General features: G+C 46.0%; 1 protein-coding gene across 2 annotated transcripts in view; it reads right to left on the bottom strand.

Moving 5' to 3' along the window:
- Positions 1-6,100: 6,100 nt before the first annotated feature.
- lats1 (large tumor suppressor kinase 1) overlaps positions 6,101-13,755 on the bottom strand; it is a 46,641-nt gene continuing 38,986 nt past the window's right edge. For both annotated transcript variants that reach the window (XM_070884812.1, XM_070884813.1), the window contains exons 6-8: positions 11,396-11,578; positions 8,877-8,983; positions 6,101-7,986 (exon numbers count right to left, since the gene is read on the bottom strand). In XM_070884812.1, the coding sequence (XP_070740913.1) occupies positions 7,471-7,986; positions 8,877-8,983; positions 11,396-11,578 (806 nt within the window). In that variant the 3' untranslated portion in view covers positions 6,101-7,470. The remainder of the gene's footprint in view (positions 7,987-8,876; positions 8,984-11,395; positions 11,579-13,755) is intronic.

The following is a 13,755-nucleotide window of genomic DNA, read 5'->3' as shown; positions in this document are numbered from 1 at the left end:
TTACTTTGTAATGCCCAAGTGCCTCCTCCAAAACCACTGCTCCTCAGAGCTTGGCATCATCTGCAGATATGACTAATATGTATTGACTTTGAGTCAGTCATTCATGTAAAGTAGAACCAGCAGTGGTCATAGAAACATAGAAACATAGAAACATAGAAAATAGGTGCAGGAGCAGGCCATTCAGCCCTTCTAGCCTGCACCGCCATTCAACGAGTTCATGGCTGAACATGAAACTTCAGTACCCACTTCCTGCTTTCACGCCATACCCCTTGATCCCCCGAGTACTAAGGACTTCATCTAACTCCCTTTTGAATATATTTAGTGAATTGGCCTCAACTACTTCCTGTGGTAGAGAATTCCACAGGTTCACCACTCTCTGGGTGAAGAAGTTTCTCCTTATCTCGGTCCTAAATGGCTTACCCCTTATCCTTAGACTGTGACCCCTGCTTCTGGACTTCCCCAACATTGGGAACATTCTTCCTGCATCCAACCTGTCCAAACCCGTCAGAATTTTAAACGTTTCTATGAGGTCCCCTCTCACTCTTCTGAACTCCAGTGAATACAAGCCCAGTTGATTCAGTCTTTCTTGATAGGTCAGTCCCACCATCCCGGGAATCAGTCTGGTGAATCTTCGCTGCACTCCCTCAACAGCAAGTATGTCCTTCCTCAAGTTAGGAGACCAAAACTGTACACAATACTCCAGGTGTGGCCTCACCAAAGCCCTGTACAACTGTAGCAACACCTCCCTGCCCCTGTACTCAAATCCCCTCGCTATGAAGGCCAACATGCCATTTGCTTTTTTAACCGCCTGCTGTACCTGCATGCCAACCTTCAATGACTGATGTACCATGACACCCAGGTCTCGTTGCACCTTCCCTTTTCCTAATCTGTCACCATTCAGATAATAGTCTGTCTCTCTGTTTTTACCACCAAAGTGGATAACCTCACATTTATCCACATTATACTTCATCTGCCACGCATTTGCCCACTCACCTAACCTATCCAAGTCACTCTGTAGCCTCATAGCATCCTCCTCGCAGCTCACACTGCCACCCAACTTAGTGTCATCCGCAAATTTGGAGATACTACATTTAATCCCTTCGTCTAAATCATTAATGTATAATGTAAACAGCTGGGGCCCCAGCACAGAACCCTGCGGTACCCCACTAGTCACTGCCTGCCATTCTGAAAAGTACCCATTTACTCCTACTCTTTGCTTCCTGTCTGACAACCAGTTCTCAATCCACGTCAGCACACTACCCCCAATCCCATGTGCTTTAACTTTGCACATTAATCTCCTGTGTGGGACCTTGTCGAAAGCCTTCTGAAAGTCCAAATACACCACATCAACTGGTACTCCTTTGTCCACTTTATTGGAAACATCCTCAAAAAATTCCAGAAGATTTGTCAAGCATGATCTCCCTTTTACAAATCCATGCTGACTTGGACCTATCATGTCACCATTTTCCAAATGCGCTGCTATGACATCCTTAATAATTGATTCCATCATTTTACCCACTACTGAGGTCAGGCTGACCGGTCTATAATTCCCTGCTTTCTCTCTCCCTCCTTTTTTAAAAAGTGGGGTTACATTGGCTACCCTCCACTCGATAGGAACTGATCCAGAGTCAATAGAATGTTGGAAAATGACTGTCAATGCATCCGCTATTTCCAAGGCCACCTCCTTAAGTACTCTGGGATGCAGTCCATCAGGCCCTGGGGATTTATCGGCCTTCAATCCCATCAATTTCCCCAACACAATTTCCCGACTAATAAAGATTTCCCTCAGTTCCTCCTCTTTAATAGACCCTCTGACCACTTTTATATCCGGAAGGTTGTTTGTGTCCTCCTTAGTGAATACTGAACCAAAGTACTTGTTCAATTGGTCTGCCATTTCTTTGTTCCCCGTTATGACTTCCCCTGATTCTGACTGCAGGGGACCTACGTTTGTTTTTACTAACCTCTTTCTCTTTACATACCTATAGAAACTTTTGTAATCCGCCTTAATGTTCCCTGCAAGCTTCTTCTCGTACTCCATTTTCCCTGCCCTAATCAAACCCTTTGTCCTCCTCTGCTGAGTTCTAAATTTCTCCCAGTCCTCAGGTTCGCTGCTATTTCTGGCCAATTTGTATGCCACTTCCTTGGCTTTAATACTATCCCTGATTTCCCTAGATAGCCACGGTTGAGCCACCTTCCCTTTTTTATTTTTACGCCAGACAGGAATGTACAATTGTTGTAATTCATCCATGCGTTCTCTAAATGTCTGCCATTGCCCATCCACAGTCAACCCCTTAAGTATCATTAGCCAATCTATCTTAGCCAATTCATGCCTCATACCTTCAAAGTTACCCTTCTTTAAGTTCTGGACCATGGTCTCTGAATTAACTGTTTCATTCTCCATCCTAATGCAGAATTCCACCATATTATGGTCACTCTTCCCCAAGGGGCCTCGCACAATGAGATTGCTAATTAATCCTCTCTCATTACACAACACCCAGTCTAAGATGGCCTCCCCCCTAGTTGGTTCCTCGACATATTGGTCTAGAAAACCATCCCTTATGCATTCCAGGAAATCCTCCTCCACCGTTTTGCTTCCAGTTTGGCTAGCCCAATCTATGTGCATATTAAAGTCACCCATTATAACTGCTGCACCTTTATTGCATGCACTCCTAATTTCCTGTTTGATGCCCTCCCCAACATCACTACTACTGTTTGGAGGTCTGTACACAACTCCCACTAACGATTTTTGCCCTTTAGTGTTCTGCAGCTCCACCCATATAGATTCCACATCATCCAAGCTAATGTCTTTCCTAACTATTGCATTAATCTCCTCTTTAACCAGTAATGCTACCCCACCTCCTTTTCCTTTTATTCTATCCTTCCTGAATGTTGAATACCCCTGGATGTTGAGTTCCCAGCCCTGATCATCCTGGAGCCACGTCTCCGTAATCCCAATCACATCATATTTGTTAACATCTATTTGCACAATTAATTCATCCACCTTATTGCGGATACTCCTTGCATTAAGACACAAAGCCTTCAGGCTTGTTTTTTTAACACCCTTTGTCCTTTTAGAATTTTGCTGTACAGTGGCCCTTTTTGTTCTTTGCCTTGGGTTTCTCTGCCCTCCACTTTTCCTCATCTCCTTTCTGTCTTTTGCTTTTGCTTCCTTTTTGTCTCCCTCTGTCTCCCTGTATAGGTTCCCATCCCCCTGCAATATTAGTTTAACTCCTCCCCAACAGCACTAGCAAACACTCCCCCTAGGACATTGGTTCCGGACCTGCCCAGGTGCAGACCGTCCGGTTTGTACTGGTCCCACCTCCCCCAGAACCGGTTCCAATGCCCCAAGAATTTGAATCCCTCCCTGCTGCACCACTGCTCAAGCCATGTATTCATCTGCGCTATCCTGCGATTCCTACTCTGACTAGCACGTGGCACTGGTAGCAATCCCGAGATTACTACTTTTGAGGTCCTACTTTTTAATTTAGCTCCTAGTTCCTTAAATTCTTTTCGTAGGACCTCATCCCTTTTTTTACCTATGTCGTTGGTACCAATGTGCACCACGACAACTGGCTGTTCTCCCTCCCATTTCAGAATGTCCTGCACCCGCTCCGAGACATCCTTGACCCTTGCACCAGGGAGGCAACATACCATCCTGGAGTCTCGGTTGCGTCCGCAGAAACGCCTATCTATTCCCCTCACCATCGAATCCCCTATCACTATCGCGCTCCCACTCTTTTTCCTGCCCTCCTTTGCAGCAGAGCCACCTACGGTGCCATGAACTTGGCTGCTGCTGCCCTCCCCTGATGAGTCATCCTCCCCAACAGTACTCAAAGCAGTGTATCTGTTTTGCAGGGGGATGACCACAGGGGACTCCTGCACTATCTTTCTTGCACTGCTCTTCCTGTTGGTCTTCCATTCCCTATCTGGCTGTGGACCCTTCTCCTGCGGTAAGACCAACTCACTACACGTGATACTCACGTCATTGTCAGCATCGTGGATGCTCCAGAGTGAATCCACCTTCAGCTCCAATTCTGCAACGCGGACCGTCAAGAGCTCGAGGCGGATACACTTCCCACACACGTAGTCGTCAGGGACACCGGAAGTGTCCCCGAGTTCCCACATAGTACAGGAGTAGCATATCACATGACTGAGCTCTCCTGCCATGTCTTAACCTTAGATACCCTTAAATTGGTAATAACAATGTTATAGTTCACTTACTGATATAAAAAATAAAAGAAAAGCTACTCACCCAACACCAGCCAATCACTTACCCCATTGGCTGTTACGTCACTTTTTGATTACTTTCTACTTCTATTTTGCTTTCTCTCCCGCTGTCGCTGCACCAGTACGTTGGCTCTCGATCTCCCGCTGGGCCTTTTTATAGGTCGCTCCCCTCTCACCCACTGCCGCTGGCTCTCGATCTCCCGCTGGGCCTTTTTATAGGTCGCTCCCCTCTCACCCACTGCCGCTGGCTCTCGATCTCCCGCTGGGCCTTTTTATAGGTCGCTCCCCTCTCACCCACTGCCGCTGGCTCTCGATCTCCCGCTGGGCCTTTTTATAGGTCGCTCCCCTCTCACCCACTGCCGTTGGCTCTCGATCTCCCGCTGGGCCTTTGATAGGTCGCTCCCCTCTCACTAACTGCTGCTGGCTCTCGATCTCCCGCTGGGCCTTTGATAGGTCGCTCCCCTCTCACCCACTGCCGCTGGCTCTCGATCTCCCGCTGGGCTTTTGATAGGTCGCTCCCCTCTCACCAACTGGTCTCAACAGAGCGTTCTATGGCACCCCACTCAGTCCTTCCATCCAACCAGACATAACTCCAAACAAGTACCTGCTGTTTTCTAGCCATCAGCTATTTTGTGTTAGATCCATACCTACGATTTACTCCAAATTCCCACAGCTTTCAGCTGAATTACCAGCCTTTCGTGTGGAAGTTTGTCAAAACACCTTTCAAATTTTGTTTGATAATCGCTCCTGTGAAGCGCCTTGGGGCGTTTTATTACGATAAATGCAAGTTATTGTCGTAGGGTCATTGAAAAACAAACAGCACAACGCAGTGATCATTTGACAGCAATCATACAAACCTGGCCTTTGATAGAAGTTTTTCTTGCGTCATATCATCGCTGTACTTGTGGCTGATTAATCCGTGTTTCAGTTGAACGAACAGCAGACAAGAAATGAACAGCCCTTCACTGAGGGCAAGACATCATTGCAAATTATGACCAGCACACCTGGGGAACCATCCAGGCGGGGAAAACACACACGAATCTTGTTGTCACGTCTCAATGCGTAGGCCTGGTTCTTTATTACCTACCTGCGTTACCATTGAACAACCCCAAAACATTTTTCCAACAGGCATGGAAGATTGAAAGCAGCAGGGCCTGCCCGAGAACAGTATAATGTAAATCTTAAAATATTGCATGTAAATATTTAAAGCTGCATACAGTGACACGAGTCCCGGCCAGAATGGTGATGATTGGGTAATTCCCCCCATCAATCACTCCTGGAGACTGATCGCACTGTTGCAAGTGACTGGGAATGATTTTATGCACAGAATTTGTATGTGACTCACTGCATTTTGTTGGAGAAATCATCCTGCTGTAGTCGGGAGACTCAGTTTGCTGTAGTTTGTGTCACGAGTTTGGAGACTCTACATTAAAACCTGTCTGCAACTCACTGGCCAACAGTGGTATCAATATTCGCTGAATATTTAACAATCTACATTACAACGCCACCTCCACAAACATATTCACATCTCGATTTCAAAACGTGAACAAGCAATGGTTTAATTTTTTTTAAATGAGTGTCGTTGACAAGGCCGGCATTTATTGCCCGTCCCCAATTGCCCTTGAGATGGTGGTTGTGAGCTGCCTTCTTGAACCGCTGCAGACCGTGAGGTGAAGGTACTCCCACAGTTGCTGTTAGGGAGGGAGTTCCAGGATTTTGACCCAGCGACGATGAAGGAATGGCGATATATTTCCAGTGTAGGTGTGTGTGTGTGTGTGTGTGTGTGAGATTTGGAGGTGGTGGTGCACGGTGCAAAGATGACAACTGAACACTTGTTAATTTGCATCTAAATTGTTAACAGATTACCAAACAATTAACATTGAAAATGATCTTAGATTTAATGTCATTGGAAATAAAATGAAACAATGAAGGTATGTACAGTCAAATTAAATGTTTATACAACATGTATAATTTATAAATAAATTCAAGTCATAAATTAGAAAAAATAGAAAGCTAATAACCTGTGTTTTCTACACGCTTCTAGAAGAAAATTATTTTCATGTAAATTACACCAAACTGATTTCTTCATATTTGGTCAAAGCTAAGCAGGATGTTTTAAGGCACAGCGTTAAAGACCATTTCCAGCTTTCAGACACGCAACAGGTCAATTTAGCACGATCCGTCTCCATGGGGACAGCTTCGCGAGACAGGAGCGTGGGTCCCAGAATGGGCCCTATAGTGTTATAGCCCATTCCCCACTCCCAGAATGGGCCCTATAGTGTTATAGCTCTATCCCCACTCCCAGAATGGGCCCTATAGTGTTATAAGCTCTATCCCCACTCCCAGAATGGGCCCTATAGTGCTATAGCCCATTCCCCACTCCCAGAATGGGCCCTATAGTGTTATAGCCCATTCCCCACTCCCAGAATGGGCCCTATAGTGCTATAGCCCATTCCCCACTCCCAGAATGGGCCCTATAGTGTTATAGCCCATTCCCCACTCCCAGAATGGGTCCTATAGTGTTATAGCTCTATTCCCACTCCCAGAATGGGCCCTATAGTGTTATAGCTCTATTCCCACTCCCAGAATGGGCCCTATAGTGTTATAGCTCTATTCCCACTCCCAGAATGGGCCCTATAGTGTTATAGCTCTATTCCCATTCCCAGTGTGTGGGCTCTCACTAGACAGGAGCATGAGTCACAGATTTAGCCATGTTCTGTTGTAGTCCTATCCCCACTCCCACCATAGAGCCTCACTGGCTGGAAGCATAGGTTAGAGTCAGCCCTATGCTGTTACAGTCCTACCTCTGACTTGTGCTCTGTGTTGGGAGTGGAGCCTCGAAAAATGACTCTTTTATAGTCTTTTAATGAAAAAATACAGGTATCTACTGTGCACGTCACCTACATAAAGCTCTCCAAGAACATGGGAGAACTTCAGGTAATAATTAAGACGGTGTATGTGCAGAATAAAGTCATGTACTAGGACAATTTTGCTGACAGACTACTGATCACATGATCCAACCAATTTCAACTCTAGTGTTAGGTGCTCAAGCCAGCGTTCTATTTATTCACATAACAACTGGAGGATTCAATTTACCACATTCAAATAAATTAATACTTACAAAATATAATTTTCTGTAAGTTCTTAAGGAGGAAAACACAAAAGCATAGGGTAAAAACTAAAATCCGTCCCTGGGAATTAAACAAGGGGATTTCTGCTTAATAAAAGAATAAGACTCTCACTTCATACGTATACCAGCTCTCGATTCTGGCTCCCTTTCCCCACTGCAGGCTTTTCCTCGTTACTTTCTGTTTGATGCTCGGGGGTTTCTGGACTGAGATAATCACACTGCAATGGTTTGGGATAGCTGTAAGGGTAGCCGTTATCATCGAAAAACCTCCGGAATGTGAACTCGTAGAAAGCGTGTTCAGGATGCTTGCCGTTCTGGTACCAGCCATTGAGTGTGTCGCTGACACTTTCCCCATCGCTGCCATTGCTCCACAACTTGTCGGGATCCACGGGATCGAAATTGGACGTATCAGTCGGGTGAGTTATCTTGGGAATGTATGGAGCCGACTGGTGCCGGATGTCACAGGAGAAATCAATCAGTCTGAAAAACGGATGGGCTTTTATTTCATCCGTGCCGTTCTTCCCGAGCCGATCTTCTGGGCCTCGACAAAGCTTGATGATGAGATCGGACGCCTCTGGGCTAAGTTTAGCCTGGGGTGGGATGTGAAGTGTCGCCTGCCAGTTTATAACCTGTGATAATGGGCAGTAATATAAATCATAAGTCTACCATTCCACAATTGTGTCAGCTGTGGCTCAATTAGTAGCATCCTCGCCTCGGAGTCAGAAGGTTGTGAATTCAAGTTCCACTCCAGAGACTTGAGCACAGAAATCTAGGCTGACATTCCACAACAGTGCTGAGGGAGTGCTGCACTGCTGGAGATGTCGTATTTCCAATGAAACGCTAAAACGAGGTCCCATCTGCCCTTTCAAGTGGATGCAAATGATCCCACGGCACTATTTCAAAGTACAACAGGGGAGTTATCCCCGGTGTTCTGGCCAATATTTATCCCACAACCAACATCACTAAAATCGATAATCTGGTCATTATCATATATTGCTGTTTGTGGGAACTTGCTGTGCGCAAATTGGCTGCTGCGTTTCCTACATTACAACAGTGACTACACTCCAAAAATACTCCACTGGCTGTAAAGCGCTTTGAGACGTCCGATGGTCGTGAAAGGCGCTATATAAATGCAAGTCTTTTTCTTTTATTGCTGAACCATCGGATTTTTAGAAAACATGCAACTGCTTTTAAATGCATTTATCGGAACAGGAGGAGGCCAATCGGCTCCTCAAGACTGCTGCCATGCAATTACATCTGCCTGGTCCCTTTAATTAATTACAAACCCTTTAATTGGGGCTCCCATTTTGGCAACTCTGCGGTGATAAATATAAACGTTCCTGGAGAATAAAGAACCATTTTCTGCTGTGTTTTGAACAGGTTTTGCTTCACTGGCATGCATGTTTCTTTGAAAAAAAATTAATAATTGGACCCAAATGGGCTGAAAGAGGCCCAGTGTAGAGAGAGAGAAGCATCAAGGTGCTGAAGGTAAATGAGACATACACTATAAACTCATTACCTTAATCTGTGTTTCCAATGGGGTTTGTGCCAGGAAAGGAGGCTGTCCCACTAACATTTCGTAAAGAATGACACCAACACTCCACCAATCACACAACTGGGTGTAACCTACAAGATACAAATTAATATACAGATTATACTTACAACTTAATGGAATATTACCCTGGTAACCATGATGTGTTAATCAGATTCGCATTATTGAGCTGTGTAACCTGGTTTTGTTATTCAGGTTAGAACTTTCACATCTGTAACAAGGATTAATTGCCATGATTTGTATTATTTACTCCTGAGACCATGATGTGTTATTCAGGATTCTATTTATTCCTGTAACTAGGGTTTGTGATTCCGCATGGTATTATTTAGAGATGTATTCAGATTTGTATTATTTAACAATATAATAAGGGTTGGTATTCGGCTTTGTGCTTTAACCCTCCAAGTAGGGTTTATAATTCAGATTTCTATCAATTATCACAGAACCAGCTATAGGTATTCTACCTTGCATTACTTAGAGATGTGACCAGGTTTTAAAATTGAGATTTGCATTCTTAACCTTTAGGAAGATAGGAACAGGAGCAGGCCATTCAGCCCCTTGAGCCTGTTCTGCCTTTCAATTGATCGCGGCTGATCTGTATCTTAACTGCAGCTACCCGCCTTGGTTCCGGAACCCTTTATACCCTTGCCTAACAACAATCTCAGTCTCGGTTTTGAAAGTTTCAATTGCTTTTTGGGGGATAGAGTTCCACAATTCCCTGGTGCAGGGATTTACTAGCAAAACAAAATTACTAGGATGATACCAGAACTGAGAAGTTAGAAATATCAGGAAAGATTAAACAGGCTGGGGCTCTTTTCCCTAGAAAAGGGAAGGCTGAGGGGTGACCTGGTAGAGGTCTTAAGATTATGAAGGGGTTTGATAGGGTAGAGAGGGGGGTTTCCGCATGTGGGGGAGTCCAAAACTGGGGGCCATCAATATAAGATAGTCACTAATAAATCCAATCGGGAATTCAGGAGAAACTTCTTTACCCAATGTGTGGTGAGAATGTGGAACTCGCTACCACAGGGAGTGGTTGAGGCGAAGAATATCGATGCATTTATGGGGAAGCTAAATACATGAGGGAGAAAAGAATAGGAGATATTGATGGGGTGAGATTAAGAGGGCAAGAGGAGGCTTGTGTGGAGCTGTTGGGCGGAATGGCCTGTTTCTGTGCTGTGAATACCATGCACAATCCTTTAAGTGAAGAAGTACTGCCTGACATCACCCTGGAATGGCCTAGCTCTGATTTTATGCTTATGTTCTTGTTCTGGACTCCCCAGGTTTTGTTCCTAATTTAGAACATAAGAAATAGGAACAGGAGTAGGCCATATGGCCCCTCGAGCCTGCTCCGCCATTCAATACGATCATGGCTGATCTGATCATGCACTCAGCTCCACTTCCATGCCATAACCCTTTACTCCCTTTTGTACTGTTTAGCTCTGTAACTGGGGCTTGTTATTCCAGTTAGTAGTATTGACAGATGTAACAAGCTTTAGTTATTCAGGTTTTTAATGTTGACCTCTGTAACCAGGGTTTGTTATTCACATTTATACTGTATACTGATCTAATCTGGTTTATAGGTTGCAAGCTTTCTGTCACTGCAGAAAATGCAATACATAGAGGATGAGACCAGAAGTTAACAGAGGAATCTTTGGAAGGATTTGTACTTTCTGGATACTCTGTGTCTTGACGTCACAGACAGCTGAAACTGAATGGAACAAACTTCAAACTCACGGTCAATCATGGTCCAAGCAATGAAGGTCTTGAAAATAGAACAAACTGGTTCACGAAGTACTGGATGCATTTCTGAAGAGTAAGTTAAATAAGGGATGGGGTGATGATGCATGTTGGCGGGATTAGGGTTTATTAGGATTGCTGATTTTTTTTGTTCTCAAACAATTTATTGTCCAGTTACCACTACAACAACAATTTGCATTAATACTGCAGTTTTAACATAGTCAAGCGTTCCACGGTGCTTCACAGGAGCATTAACATAATTTGGCACCGAGCCACATAAGGAGATATTAGGACATGTGACTAAAAGCTTGGTCAAAGAGGTAGGTTTTAAGGAGAGTCTTAAAAGAGAAGAGAGGTGGAGGGGTTTAGGGAGGGAATTCCAGAACTTAGGACCTCGGCAGCTGAAGGCACGGCTGCCAATGGTGCAGCAATTAAACTCAGGGCTGCTCAAGAGGCCGGAATTAGTGGAGCGCAGATATCTCGGAGAGTTGTAGGGCTGGAGGTTACAGACACATGGAGGGATTTGAAAACAAGGGAGAGAACTTTAAAAATGAGGCATTGCCGGACTGGGAGGCAATGTAGGTCAGTGAGCACAGGGGGTGATGGGTGCGAGTTAGGATATAGGCTGCAGTATCAAGAAAGCTCAGCATCCACGTACAGCAGTGGGGCTTGATGCTACAACGAGGAAAGAAAATCATCACTCACTGAATGCGAACAAAATGTGCTTCAGTGTATGTAGTAATTAACCGTACCTGTACGGAGCAAGACCTCTGGTGCGATGTAGTTCGGCGTGCCCACTAGGGAATGTGCCAAACAGCGCTGATGTTGCCGAGCTGCCCTCCGCTCCAGTGGTTTTAGCCTCTCCGCACACTTGCAGCTCTTGGGGTCACCCCATTCATTACTGAAATCCATGCTGTCCTGCCGAGGGTGGTCACCTGGGTGCAGAGAGGAAATACATCAACAATCAGACAACTAGGGTTTCTGAAGGTGGCAATGTACAGAAGAGACACCATTCTGTACCATTAGCTAATCTCCAGTACTATTCTCTCCCGCTTTTGTGACTACCCCTTCTGGGACCGTATGGCGCTATCAGTCACGGGGCTGCAGGAACTATTAGGATGGCACGATTGTTAAGCGGCCATCTTTGATCCGGGCACAGTTGGGGCTTTTCTGCATCGCACCCTGAAGGGAACTGACATTTATGGCCGGATACATTAGAGTCTGTGCCCCTTGTGAAAGCGAAGATGGGGCGCTATAACAGGGGGAAAAGACCAAGATTGGATTAATTAAGAGTTTTACTGAGGACATGGATATAAACGGTGAGCAAATAGACAATTAAAAAAAAAAAAATTTGTTCATGGGACGTGGGCGTCACTGACAAGGTCAGCATTTATTGCCCATCCCGAATTGCCGAGAAGATGATGTTGAGTTGCCTTTTTGAACCGCTGCAGTCCGTGTGGTGAAGGTACTCCCACAGTGCTGTTAGGGAGGGGGGTTCCAGGATTGTGACCCAGCGATGATTAAGGAACGGCGATATAGTTCCAAGTCAGGATGGTGTCTGACTTGGAGGGGAACTTGGAGGTGATGGTGTTCCCGTGCGCCTGCTGTCCTGGTGCTTCTAGGTGGTAGAGGTCGCGGGTTTGGGAGGTGCTGCCGAAGGAGCCTTGGCGAGTTGCTGCAGTGCATCTTGTAGATGGTACACACTGCAGCCACGGTGCGCCGGTGGTGGAGGGAGTGAATGTTTAAGATGGTGGACGGGGGGGGGGGGGGGGGGGCAGTCAAGCGGGATGATTTGTCCTGGATGGTGTCGAGCTTCTTGAGTGTTGTTGGAGCTGCACTCATCCAGGCAAGTGGAGAGTATTCCATCACATTCCTGACTTGTGCCTTGTAGATGGTGGAAAGGCTTTGGGGAGTCAGGAGATGAGACACTCGCCGCAGAATACCCAGCCTCTGACCTGCTCTTGTAGCCACAGTATTAACTGGCTGGTCCAGTTAAGTTTCTGGTCAATGGTGACCCCCAGGATGTTGATGGTGGGGGATTCGGTGATGGTAATTCCATTGAATGCCAAGGGACGGTGGTTAGACTCTCGCTTGTTGGAGATGGTCATTGCCTGGCACTTGTGTGCCACGAATGTTACTTGCCACTTATCAGCCCAAGCCTGAATGTTGTCCAGGTCTTGCTGCATGCGGTCATGGACTGCTCCATTATCTGAGGAGTTGCAAATGGCACTGAACACTGTGCAGTCATCAGTGAACATCCCCACTTCTGACCTTGATGGAGGGAAGGAAAGCTGAAGATGGTTGGGCCTAGGACACTGCCCTGCAGCGATGTCCTGGGGCTGTGATGACTGACCTCCGACCACCACAGCCATTGTCCTTTGTACCAGGTATGACTCCAGCCGGTGGAGGGTTTCCTCCGATTCCCATTGACTTCAGTTTTACTAGGGCTCCTTGATGCTACACTCGGTCAAATGCTGCCTTGATGTCGAGGGCAGTTACTCTCACTTCACCTCTGGAATTCAGCTCTTGTGTCTATGTTTGGATCAAGACCATTATGAAGACTGGAGTCGAGTGGTTCTGGCGGAACCCAAACCGGGCATCGGTGAGCAGGTTATTGGTGAGTAAGTGTCGCCTGATAGCACTGTCGATGACACCGTCCATCACTTTGCTGATGATTGAGAGTAGATTGATGGGGCTGCTGGATTGGATTTGTCCTGCTTTTTGTGCACAGGACATACCAGAGCAGTTTTCCACATTGTCAGATAGATGCCAATGTTGTATCTGTACTGGAACAGCTTGGCTAGAGGCGCGGCTAGTTCTGGAGCACGTCTTCAGCATGACAGCGGGGATGTTGCTGGGACCCATAGCCTTTGCTGTATCCAGTGCACTCAGCCGTTTCTTGATATCACGTGGAGTGATGGTGGGGACCGCAGAAGGAGGCCAATGTGGATCATCCACTCGGCAATTCTGGCTGAAGATGGTTGCAAATGCTTCAGCCTTGTCTCTTGCAATCGCGTGCTGGGCTCCGCTATCATTGAGGATGGGGATATTCATGGAGCCTCCTCCTCCCATTAGTTGTTTAATGGTTCAACCACCATTTACGACTGGGTGT

Source organism: Pristiophorus japonicus, chromosome 7 (genome assembly GCF_044704955.1).
Source record: "Pristiophorus japonicus isolate sPriJap1 chromosome 7, sPriJap1.hap1, whole genome shotgun sequence".
Taxonomy (NCBI): Eukaryota; Metazoa; Chordata; class Chondrichthyes; family Pristiophoridae; genus Pristiophorus; species Pristiophorus japonicus.
The sequence above is the reverse complement of the archived record's forward strand: the minus strand, read 5'-3'. Positions and strand labels throughout refer to the sequence as shown.